General features: G+C 48.8%; 2 protein-coding genes across 2 annotated transcripts in view; both read left to right on the top strand.

The window, feature by feature from the left end:
- LOC142576728 (sedoheptulokinase-like) overlaps positions 1 to 12866 on the top strand; it is a 448528-nt gene that overhangs the window by 12124 nt on the left and 423538 nt on the right. The window lies entirely within an intron of this gene.
- LOC142573866 (THAP domain-containing protein 1-like) lies at positions 9825 to 11532 on the top strand. The gene is made up of 4 exons (XM_075683084.1): positions 9825 to 10055; positions 10171 to 10369; positions 11018 to 11445; positions 11529 to 11532. Exons 1-4 carry the CDS (start codon positions 9985 to 9987, stop codon positions 11530 to 11532), a joined length of 702 nt encoding a protein of 233 aa, XP_075539199.1. The 5' UTR covers positions 9825 to 9984.

The following is a 12866-nucleotide window of genomic DNA, read 5'->3' on the forward strand; positions in this document are numbered from 1 at the left end:
GAGGCTCGATGCCTGTCAGGCCTATCACGTACCTAAAACTTGAGGCGTGGAAACACGCAGGCGCGCGCATATTGACACATGCACGCATATTGCGTGGCACAGCAAATTGAATTGAATTCTGGGGTGTGCCAAAACCACGATTTGATTGTGCGGCACACCGTAGTGGGAAACTCTGTATTAATTTTCACCACCAGGTTACGCTTAACGTGCCCCCAGTGCTCGGGACACGAGTGCACTGCTCCCCCTTCCAAGTGCGACCGTCGCGGCCGGCATTCGATCCCGCGACCTCGTGCTTAGCGGCGCAACGCCATAGCCACTAAGCCATCGCGGCGGGTACACATTGAATTGACTGCTTGGCTTATAAAATTATTATTCTCGTCTCATGTAATATAAATATTTGCGTTGTAGTTAGGAAAAGGAAATAAAAAGAAAACTTGACTGATGTCTGCAGGCATTCCCTAGCTTGTTTTCTTTTACCAAACTATTAAGGCTCGAAATTTTCGTGTATCCACAGGAACACTTCTAGGCTTAACTTACATAATGGCCTACGTCGTTAGGGTAAGGAAACCCCAAAGGAAGCTGATAAACTTATCACGTCTCTGTGGCAATATTATTCTCAATAAAGCGAACTTATTGAGAGTCTAGCTTAATTCACGCTAGTATGACTTCCGCGTTTCTTCTATATCGATCATACATAGGTCAATCAGCCTTACAAGAAGCCTGATGCAGATATGTAATAATTAAAATTACTTTGCTACCATTCAGCCCAATTTAAGCTGCTAGACAAGGACGTTTCCCCTAAACGTCGTAACCCTACCCCGCACATTGTTGAAGTGGCGCAAGCCCTTCAAATGATCGATGAAAAAGTGGTTCCTGCACACACACGCACACGTGTCTACTACTAGACATAACTAGACACTAGTGATAGCTAGTGGCGCTTCAGCGTGGGGGGATAAGGCGAGTGTGGGCATTTTATTTCCTTCATTTTTTTTAGAGTTCCAGATGTTACTCCCGTCTTTGAAGCTGAGCTTCTGGCAATTGTCCTCGAGCTGCATGAACTTCCTTTGCGTGCGTGGCTTTTCTGATTATAACAGATTCTCTCTACGTCTATACTTGCCATTTCATCAAACAATCCCAAAAGCATTCCTGTCATTAGTTAGCTCGCAGCAAAATCTTATCAGATTATTATGGGTCGTTGGCTGACTCGTTAGCGCGGGCATCGCTTAGTGAATCAATATTATGCAATTTATAATCTACCAGCATTAGCCTACATCACAGTGATTAGGCATCGGCAATGTTCATTACGTAGAGATTCCATCGAATCAATAGCAACCGTGACAGGATTCCAGCAGCTTGGATTTCCCTGAAAGAAAAACGAAAAAAAAAAACGGAGGAGACATTCCATTCTGTGAAGGTGGTTGACCAGCGAAGCTGTAGCACATCACACAGGGTTATACAAGGGTACATGTATTTATTTTCAACATTTTGCATTGGTAATGACGATAGCTTTGTGATTACTATCATCATCATCCTGGCTACGCCCACTGCAGGGCAAAGGCCTCTCCCATACTTTTCCGACTACCCCGGTCATGTGCTAATTGTGGCAGTGTTGTCCCTGCAAACTTCTTAATTTCATCCCCCCACCTAACCTTCTGCCGCCCTCTGCTACGCTTCCTTTCTCTTGGAATCCAGTACGTAACCCTTAATGACCATCGGTTAACTTCCCTCCTCATTACATGCCCTGCCCATGCCCATTTATTTTTGTTGATTTCAACTAAGATGCCATCAATTCTCGTTTGTTCCCTCACCCAATCTGCTCTCTTTCTTTCCCTTAACGTTACAGTGATCATTCTTCTTTCCATAGCTCGCTGCGTAATCCTCAATTTAAGCAGAACCCTTTTCGTAAGTCTTCAGGTTTCTGCCCTGTAGGCGAGTACTGGTAAGACACAGCTGTTGTACACTTTTCTCTTGAGGGATAATGACAACCTGCTGTTCATGATCTGAGAATGCCTGCCAAACGCACCCCAGCCCATTCTTATTCTTCTGATTATTTCAGTCTCATGATCGGGATGCGCGGTCACTAGCTACCCTAGGTAGATGTATTCCCTTACCACTTCCACTGCCTCGCTACCAATCGTAAACTGCTGTTCTCTTCCGAGACTGTTAAACATTACTTTAGTTTTCTGCAGATTAATTTTTAGACCCACTCTTCTGCTTTGCCTCTCCTGGTCAGTGAGCATGCATCCCCTGAGTTACAAAGCAAGGCAATATCATCAGCGAATCGCAAGTTAGTAAGGTATTCTCCATTAACTCTTATCCCCAATTCTTCCCAATCCAGGTTTCTGAATACCTCCTGTAAACACGCTGTGAATAGCATTGGATAGATCGTATCTCCCTGTCTGACGCCCTTCTTTATTGGCGTTTTGCTCCTTTCTTTATGGAGGACTACGGTGGCTGTGGAGCCGCTATAGATATCTCAGTATGTTTACATACAGCTCGTCTACACCCTGATTCCGTAATGCCTGCATGACTGCTGAGGTTTCGACTGAATCAAACGCTTTCTCGTAATGAATGAAAGCTGTATGTAAGGGTTGGATATATTCCGCACATTTCTATATCACCTGATTGATAGTGTGAATATGGTCTATTGTTGAGTAGCGTGTGCGAAATACTGCCTGGTTCCTTGGTTGACATAAGTCTAAGGTGTTCTTGATTCTATTTGCGATTACCTTAGTAAATACATTGTAGGCAACGGACAGTAAGCTGATCGATCTATAATTATTCAAGTCTTTGGCGTCCTCTTTCTTATGGATTAAGATTATGTTGGCATTCTTCCAAGATTCCGGTACGCTCGAGGTCATGAGGCATTGCGTATACAGGGTGGCCAGTTTTTCTAGAATAATCTGCCCACCATCCTTCAACAAATCTGCTGTTACCTGATCCTTCCAGGCTGCCTTCCCCCTTTGCATAGCTCCCAAGGCTTTCTTTACTTCTTCCGGCGTTACTTGTGGGATGTCAAATTCCTGTAGACTCTTCCGTTATCGTCGTGGGTGCCACTGATACTGTACTGACACGTGAACTCGTTTATCTTTTACGGGTGAGCGCTTTTACCGTCTAAGAAACGTTATCGCTCTGCGCAGGACGCGTCTACATGTATCGGAAGTTTCTAGAATGTTATCGACGCTTCTATCCGCTGTCTGTTGTCGCCGAACCTTGTGTAATCTGATTGCATGCATGCGCGACGCGAATGGTGTAGAAATTTGTGGAAGGCACGCCGGTCCTAGCGGTTACTCTGGAACATTCGAAGACTGATCTGTAAAAGCCGACGTGCTTGACTCTCTGATCAGATTTTCGACGATCGCCTACTGTGTTCGCCGTTGTCGCCGTTCTTTAAGTGTAGCCTGTTTTTGTGGGCACAGGTTCGCCCAATAAAAACTAGTTTCGTCTTTCACAGTATTGCCACTGTGTTCTTTATACGTCACTACCACGTGACAGCATAAATATCTAGAGAACTCCTCAGCCACTTGAACCATTTTAGAGCGCAGCTCTTTGGCGTCCGTTCCTGGGTTTCGCGTCGTCGTCGGCGTTGTCGTCGGCCTCGTAACCAGCTCCGCCCCCCTTTCATCCCCCCAGCGCTAGCAGCGACCGACTGATACCGCTGGATGCCGCTGACGCCGCTAGAGAGTCAAGATAACGTGACTGCTTAGAACACCGTCGCCGCCATGCAGAAAGAGGAGGAAAGGGTCCCCGCCCCCCCCCCCCCCCCCTGTTCTTGTGTGGCGGATAGGGTGCTCTTCAGTTGCCGACGCGCCGGTTATTTCACGTAGGCCCCGGCACGTCGACGAATACGTGACCACCTTCCCACGGCTAGACCTGGTTCTTAGCGCTGCGGAAGCGAGGGTATCATATTGTTTGTATCGGCATCGGCGGCGTTGTCCCTGAAACCAACTCCGCAGCTGGGGTTGACTCACTATCGGCGTCAGCGGCATCAGTCAGTCGCTGCTATCTCTTCCCTCCTCCCTTTATCGTGTTGTCCGCTTGCTGCGCGCGCTTCTGCCCCCATCGTTTGCCGCTGGGTGTACACGCCGCCCCCCTCCCCCCTCTTCCTGCGAGTCTCCGGTTGTCAAAGCGCCGGCTCGAACTTAATTCCTTTCTTCGCTCCTCCTCCAATGCAACCCCTGTGCGGTGGCAATCAGAGAGCCAGATCGGTGGCGGCGGATCTGTATATGTGCACCGCCCGAGCCGAAATTGCCGCTGCCGTTCGCCACTGCGAAGTTATCTGCCAGTTCTTTCTGAGCCATGAGCGAGACGACCGATGGAAGTCCTCCGTCTGCTGCTGCTGTTGCTGCTGCTAAACGAGCTGCCAGAGCAGAGGCCCAGCGCCGTCGCTGTCAGAATCCAGAGGTGCGTGCCGCCGAAGCAGAAGCTTACCGTCGCCGCCGTCGAGATGATCCAGGAGTACGGGAAATATAAAAAAAAATTCTGTGATAGCGCATACATGTGTTGCTCGATTTCTTTGCCTCAATCTATCGAAAAGGTGAAACAGCTTATTTGCTGCGCTCAAATTTCGCATTAGGAAGTAACGTAATCGTCGGTAATTTTTTTATACATATTAGTAAAGATATTGCCGGCTTTGTCTCTTAGCTCATACGTCTGATTCTTGCCTATACCTAGTTTCTTCACTGCTTTTAGGCTTCCTACGTTCCTAAGAGCATGCTCAATTTTATCCATATTATACTTCCATATATGTCAGCTATCTTACGCTTGTTGATTTCTAGTCTCTCCATTCGGGCTCCTCCACGTCCACTTTCGGTTCTCCCGCTTGCGGAAGAAGGTATTCATTATCCGCAAATTATTGCATTCTGGAAACTCTACTAATAACTCTCCCCTGCTATTCCTAGCACCTATGTCATATTCCCCCACTGCCTTGTCTCCAGCCTGCTTCTTGCCCACCCTTTCGTTGAAGTCGCCCACCAGTATACTGTATTTTGTTTTGACTTACGCATCGCCGATTCCATGTCTTCATAGAAGCTTTCGACTTGCTGGTCATCATGACTGGATGTAGGCGCGTATGCCTCTGCTGTGATGTACACTAATCGGTTCCGTTTGAACCAGACTCTTGGCCACGGTTAACTCTATGCACGACCGTTGTTAAGTAGTTGAATTGGTTTCAAACCGAACTCTTCTAGCACAAGTTGAGTGAACGCTTTCTTGTCTGATTTTGAAATGTACACATTGAAGTCTTTAACAATGATCACAGGGGTAGTGTCATCACGGCTAAGCCATGCAAAGTATATGCGTGGCCATGAACTTCTCGATATCACACTTGGGTGTGCCTGGATATATATTGTTACGCGCGTCAGGACCCCTGGAGAACTCTGCAGATCGCGAATCTACAGTGTGTGTTTGTGGTGATACGGTCCTACCTGCATCATCTATCGCTCGTGTTCTCGTTGTCTGTTGCGGCGCCGATTTCGACAGATTCGATGCTACCGTAGAACCGATGCACATTAACTGTGTGAACGGCAGCCGTTGAAGCGTTTAGTGCACCGCGATCTTTCACGGAGATCCTAGTTTTCTGGGGCTTTGTTCCTATTTAATCCCAAATTCGCCGACGTCGCGTATTCGCTGACATGCCTGCTACGAAAGGACACCCCCTTTGAGTGGACTCCGGAGTGCGACTCTTCTTTTCGTCAGTTGAAGTTTCTGCTGACGTCACGACCGGTTCTGCAACACTTCAGTCCTTCAGCTCCAACAGAAGCCTATACGGATGCCAGTGGCACAGGTATTGGTGCCGTCTTAGTTCAACGCTACGGTGACCGTGAACACGTGATCACATATGCAAGTCGCTCATTAAGTAGGCCCGAGCAGAGTTACTGTCACGGAACCAGAATGCCTCGCGGTAATATTTGTGGTTCAACGGTTTCGTCCTTACCTGTATAGACGCCCCTTTACAGTTGTCACCGACCACCATTCATTGTGTTGGCTTGTGAATCTTCGTGACCCTTGTGGCCACCTTGCGCGCTGGGCGCTCCGACTGCAAGAATACAGCTTCACCGTCTTTTATAAGAGCGGTCGACGACACGCTGATGCGGACTGCCTCTCGCGTATGCCGCTTAGCACTACGGACTGTGACGACGACTTCTATCACCCCGTGGCTTCTGTGTCGCCGCGTTACCCAGACTTCGACAGTGTCAAAGCCGAACAGCGAAAAGACGCTAAATTAGCACCGCCCTTCACCGCTACGACCGCCTCGACGACAGCAAACCGTTTTGTGTACGTGATGGACTCCTGTATAAGAACTTTTCCAGTACTGACGCACGTTTTCTCCTAGTGGTACCGGAAAGCCTTCGCACAGCGATTCTGAGTGCTATGCACGACGACCCGACGTCTGGCCATTTAGGTTCGGCGACGACGCCCTACCAGATTCAGGAACGCTTTTTTGGCCTGGAATGCGACAGTCTGTTCAGACGTATGTGGCCGGCTGCATGCAGTGTCAGCGCCACAAACGGCCATCTACTGCTCCAGCTGGTCTCCTGCAGCCGATTCCGCCTCCATGCACGCCTTTCCAACAAGTGGGTGTTGACCTCGTGGGCCCTTTCCCAAAATCAGCCAAGGGAAATCGTTGGATAGTTGTTTGCGTCGACTACCTCACACGCTACTGCGAGACGGCGGCCGTGCCCTCCGCAACTGCCACTGACGTTTCAACATTCCTGCTGCAATGTGTCATCCTGCGACATGGTCCGCCTCGCGTGATCATCAGCGACCGTGGACAACAATTCACAGCGGATGCCGTAGAGGAGCTGCTTCGTTTGTGTGAATCCCACTTGCGTCACTCGACACCGTCCCATCCACAAACGAATGGGCTTACGGAGCGCACCAACCGAACAATTGTAAACATGCTATCCATGTATGTTCCATCCGACCACAAGAACTGGGATGACGTACTGCCTTTTATCACGTACGCGTTCAACACCGCCAAGCACGAGACTACCGGCTACAGCCGTTTCTTCCTGTTGTACGCACGGCCACCCCGGTACACAATCGACACTGTTTTCCCTTTCTGTAGTCACGAAAATCCTACTGTCGCCGGGACTCTCTGCCTTGCCGAAGAAGCTCGTCGTATTGCTCGTTTGCGCACTTTGGCATTGCAGAACAGATCAAAAGCGCGCAACGACATTCGCCACCATCCGGTAGCCTATCGCCCTGGTGGTTTAGTCTGGCTGTGGACTCCAGTACGGAAACGCGGATTATGCTGAAAGCTTTCGGCCACCTACGATGGACCGTTTGTTATCATCAACAGACTCACGGAAGTCACCTATAACATGGCTCGCATCACGGCGAGTGGTAGAAGAGCTGCCACGACCCAATTGGTCCATGTCGCCTGCTTGAAGTTGTTCACTTCAAGACAAATGGATTGACTCGCCCGGCGGGCTTCGTCTGCGACGAGAGGGATGTTACGCGTGCGGAAAACGAAGACCGGTGAACATGCTTGGGGTCACGATCGGGAAAAGAGGAGGAGGACGACGCTGAGTTGATCAACCAGCAGGCCACTCTTGTGCTCACTTTCGCGACCTAAAGTAAACGGTCTCCTTCATCCGTAAGGGTGATAAACGGTCCCCTTCGCGCGTAACAATACATATACAGTAGATATCACAATTCCGTATTTCGTTTGTACGGCACAGATATCTCCACAGTCAGTGGCATTGTCCTCTTGCAAGTGAAGGGTGTATGGTGGTACATACATTTTGTTCTTTCTGTATATGACAATGCCTCCTACTCGCGAGTGCATGTGCTGTTCACAAACGATTCCATAATACCCATCGACTTGAAACAAAGCATCTTGATCTATTTATTTCATTTATCATCATCATCATCATCATCATCATCATCATCATCATCATCATCATCATCATCATCATTATTATTATTATTATTATTATTATTATTATTATTATTGGCGGACCAGGATTGAAGCCTGCTTCACCCCTGCCGCGGGTCGGCCTGGTATTTCACTACCTCCGGGATCGGTCCACATTTTTGCCCATGGACACGACAAATGCATTGGGGGCTAGAGGTGTGGAGCTTCGCTGTAATTAGTGGCGTCCTTCAAGAAAAATAGATGTTATGATTACCAGGTTACGTTGTCGTATCCCCTCGCTAAACTCATATTTACACAGATCTCGTGTGGCCGCATCACTCCCATGCCAATTCTGTCAGGAAATAGAAACTTTGTATTCTGTTGACGGTGTATAATACAAAGAAAAATAAACTTGTAGAAGCGCCGCTTAATAAACTTGGCTTGAATGTAAGTGCTGGAATATTACTATCTTTCGATGCCTCGGTACAGGGTTTTAGGGGCGTGTTAAGTAGTGATTGGTTTTATTCAAGCAACGAAACATATTGCTGCTTTCCTTACTCGTCCTATATAATTATTCGAAGTTTATCTCGTCCTAAATTGTGCAATGAATATTCTTGTTCTTCATTTTAAGTTTAACCGCCCACTTATCTGGTCTCACTGATGAATTACACGACACCCCTTTGTTTGTGCTCAAGCATCGAGGCGTACACGTCGTCTCGACGAGCGACGGCGCCGAGCGGGCCCGCGCGTTCCTTTGTCTCTCGCGTGCCGGCCGTGGCCGAGCAACCGCTGCGAACGCCGGAGAGAATAAACGCGAAAGCAGTTCCGGACCTGTAGGACAGCACGCGCAAAAGCCGAGTGGCTGGGCTGCACCGGGCGCTTGCTTGCCCGCGAGGAGTTGATGAACGGTTGGGCATTAATGGTTTCGCCCTCACGACTCATAGCAAGAGCTCAGATGTTCTCGGATTTTTGGATAATAATAAATAATAATAATAAACTCTTATTATTTCTATAAAGCATAATACATTCATCTGCGCGCTTGACTGGCATAGCGTGACAGGCAGCATTATTTGCACTATTCGTTGTACTATTGTTGCACTAGTTCACTATTTTGTTCTATTTAACACGAAAGTGTTTTGTGCCGGGATCAACTTCCTGTAACGGATGTGACGTTGGCGCGAACGGGTAGAATGTGCTCTCTTGACATGGCTGGCGCGGCTTCCCATAGGAGCGGTGAAGCGAAGCACTGCATCACGACACCAACGAGCGCCGACGCTTCGGTAGCCTCAGCACAGTGGAGGCTGGTGCAGCCTGGTGTATAGGCCACGAATAATGAACCAGCTGCGTAGGCGGCCTTCTGCTGAGGTGACGACGCAGTTTCCGCACATGTCTTCTGCGTCGGCTTAACCGGTGACGCCTCGTCGCCTACGGAGTGCATCTTCAACATGCATCGGCAGAGCTCACATGCCGCCTAGTGCTTCGACCAACCGGGAAGACCGCCGCGCTAAGCGGCACAGAGAGGCAGCGATGGCGACGGGCGAATCTCGCGTCGAGTGCACGCGAGACGCAGTCGCCGAGTCAGCCCGGATCCACACCTGAACCTCCAAGTTTTCACCCTATCACCGGAACCTTCCTCGATAGGGCTCCGAACTTGTGCTAGGAAGACGTCTCAGGGTACCCGCCTTCCGGAGCGACCAAGTTTTCATCGTTTCCGCACAATTAAGGGAGGAACTTGGCCGGCTTTGCCGGCCACTAAGCCTAGTCCTTGGCTGGACCCACTGACACCACTGACGCCACGCGCGTTCGCGGGCTTCTGAAGCCTGGAAATCGAGCAAGCAGCGGCGTCCGCTACGGCACTCGGCCACTGGCGCACTGTAGGGACAACGCCGCGCCAGCAACAAGCCACCACTGTGATCGTTAAATTCACGGCATGCCTGAACCAAGGAGGATATAAAATTTGCTGGAGTGGAAAGGGCGCGCTCCGACCGAAGCCTCCGTCCGCCATCTTACCAGAGGCAGAAAGCGCGCTCGGCTCCGGCGGCACCGGCTCGCGCTGCTGTTTTCGTGAGTTGGTCTGCAGTGCAAGTTGATGTGAGGGGCATGTAAACACCATCGATTTGATTATGGTTGCCTCTTGCGTTGCCTACGGATGTGCGAACAGGCTGAAGAAGGGTTGTGGCCTCACGTTTCACCTGTAAGTACACGAGAACACGTTCATTGAGCCACTACGCTCGCGTTGCCGATGGATGTCAACTGATAAGTTGTGTGTATGTGTGTGCAACGACTAATAGTCCTGGAATTGCCGACAGGTTTCCAAAAGATCCCGAGCTGCGGAGCCTGTGGGAGCGGGCTGTTCGCCGTGAAAGGTGGCATGCGAAAGATGGAGATCGCCTTTGCTCTGTGCATTTCGCGCCGGAGTGCTTCGACCGCACCGGACAGACAACGCGACTGCGTGCGGGTAGTGTTCCTTCTGTGTTCCCTGCGTTTCCGGAGCATCTACAGAAGCCTGTGAGTATGTTAGAACGTCGCGCGATGTATTTGTGGCGGTCTCGTTTTCGTTGAGAAGTGACCGTGATAAGCCGGATAAAAATCAACACTGTGTGCCCTGCCAGCTGCAAAAGCGAGAAATGCGACTGAGTTTCTCGAGCTCATTGGACCGCGGATGTCGTTTTCAACTAATGTCATTAAATTTACCATTGTCACAGCTAATGAAGGGCATTATCTTTGAATGACATTCTATGAAAATTACATCAAATTTGCCGTCTGGCAGGGTCGCCTCAGCTAGGCTGTAACCATGACATTGGATAGAGACCGCTATTGCGCCTAGATTTTGCACAGCTTCAATTTTTTTTTCACTTTCATAGGATAAAAAGTACGAAAACTGCTACTCATAACCGTAGGCTGCAGATGCGGCTTCAGTCTGCAAATCTGTTCAGTAAGCGCGCGTCGGTGGTGACATGAAGAGATCTAATTAATATGCAAGCTCAGATGCTAAAGAAAATAAACAAGCTAATGATTTGAAAAGATGCTTAAGCGAAATTTGAAAATAACATACATACATCTTTATGAAGCAGCAAGTTTTGGTAGCAAACGAGGCATAGCTTTACAACTGCTCTTATTTTCTCTGACTTGAGACTCATCAGATGTACATTTCAGGTGAAAAGGAAGCGTCCAGGCCGCAAGCATGAAGACACCCCAGCCAGTAACTGCTCACCGCAGCATGAAAAGTCTGAAGCTGAAGAAGAGCCACCTGTGTCTTCACCCACCAAACAATGGTACAAAGAAAAAGTAAGTGCCTCTGAGGAAGAAATAACTCAGCTGAAAAAGAAAGTTAAAACTTTGCAGCAAACGAAGCGAAGACTCACAAAGGGAAATGAGACAGCGCAAGAAATTATCAAGGAAATCAGAGATCAAAAACTCCTTTCAGAAGAAGGATCACAGGTGTTCACGTCTTCATTTTCAAGTGATATTCAGCAGCTTCTGAACAGAGCGGGCAACAAGCAAAAGGCTGTATACACACCCGAGCTCCGCGCGTTCGCGCTGACTTTGCATTTTTATTCTCCGGCCGCGTATGACTACGTCAGGTCCAAATTCAATGATGCCCTTCCTTCACAGCGGACACTTAGGCAATGGTATCGCTCAGTCCACGGAGCTCCTGGCTTTACAGATGAAGCATTTTGCTTCCTTCAAAAATTTACACAATCACGGAATGAGCCATTCTACTGCGCTCTGATCGTGGACGACATGGCCATAAGAAAACATGTGGAACTTGTTGGAAACAAAATAGTCGGGTATGTGGACTTTGGAACAGGGCTAGATGACGACAGTCTCCCTGAAGCGAGAAATGTGTGTGTGTACATGATTGTTGGTGTAAATGTCAGAATCAAGATGCCTGTCGCTTACTTTTTGATCGACACACTCACTGGTGCCGAGAGGGCGGAGCTGACTAAGCAGTGCATTGACAAGCTTGAGTCAGTGCATGCTAATGTCATCTCTCTTACATTTGATGGTGCCTCCTCTAACTTCACTATGGCGAAATGTTTGGGCGCTGAGCTTCTACTGTGTTCTCACCGGTTTTCTACAAGCTTTCTCAACCCTTCTGACTGCACCAAAAACATTCAGTTTATCTTAGATGCCTGTCACATGATTAAGCTTGTGCGGAACTCATTGGCAACTGTAAGCCACCTTATTGACATGGAAGGAAATCACGTGAAGTGGGCTTACATACTGGCATTGGAGGCATTGCAACGTGGAGAAGGGTTGCGGCTTGGAAACAAGCTCACAAAGGTGCATGTCCAGTGGGAAAAGCAAAAAATGAAAGTACGATATGCAGTACAAGCGTTGAGTGCTTCAGTTGCTGACGCCTTGGACTTCTGCGAACAAGTGCTCAAGCTGCCACAGTTCAAGGGTGCCACTGCAACAGCTAAGTTCATTAGGCTTTTTGATCGCTTGTTCGACATCATGAACTCTCGAAACCCACTTGCAAGGTCCTATAAGGCACCTCTTCGCAAGCAGAATGAAGCCCACTGGAAGCTATTCTTTTCCGAGGCCCGTGCCTACATACAAGGGCTAAGAGACCCTGCAGGGCGTCCAGTAATAGAAGGGCTGAAGAAAACTAGGTTCGTTGGATTTTTGGTGTGCATGACCAGCACAGAAAAATTGTTCGATGAGCTTGTTCGCAAGGATAAGCTGAAATACTTGCTGACGCACAAGCTTAGCCAAGATCACGCCGAAAACTTCTTCGGGTCCATTCGTGCACGAGGTGGTCATAACAACAACCCAACCGCTGCGCAGTTCATGGCTGCATACAAGCGTCTGTTGGTTCAGACAGAAGTGACTTCATCAAGCTCTGGAAACTGCTCCCAAGACATAGTCTCAATTCTACATCCAACAACTACAGGAGCTTTGGTAGGTGAAAGCAGCATGCTTACTGATATGCGCAGGTCATCAATCCTGCAGGCCGACGACCACGATACCCATCGCATTGACTGCCCAGAAAGCCTGT

The sequence above is a fragment of the Dermacentor variabilis genome, chromosome 3 (genome assembly GCF_050947875.1).
Source record: "Dermacentor variabilis isolate Ectoservices chromosome 3, ASM5094787v1, whole genome shotgun sequence".
NCBI lineage: Eukaryota > Metazoa > Arthropoda > Arachnida > Ixodida > Ixodidae > Dermacentor > Dermacentor variabilis.

Bases quoted from the DNA above. Each gene is read 5' to 3' on its own strand.
- LOC142573866 (XM_075683084.1), top strand. From the start codon at position 9,985: ATGGTTGCCTCTTGCGTTGCCTACGGATGTGCGAACAGGCTGAAGAAG. The intron at 10,056-10,170 runs GTAAGTACACGA...AATTGCCGACAG, and splicing joins TGTGGCCTCACGTTTCACCT to GTTTCCAAAAGATCCCGAGC. The intron at 10,370-11,017 runs GTGAGTATGTTA...TGTACATTTCAG, and splicing joins CGGAGCATCTACAGAAGCCT to GTGAAAAGGAAGCGTCCAGG.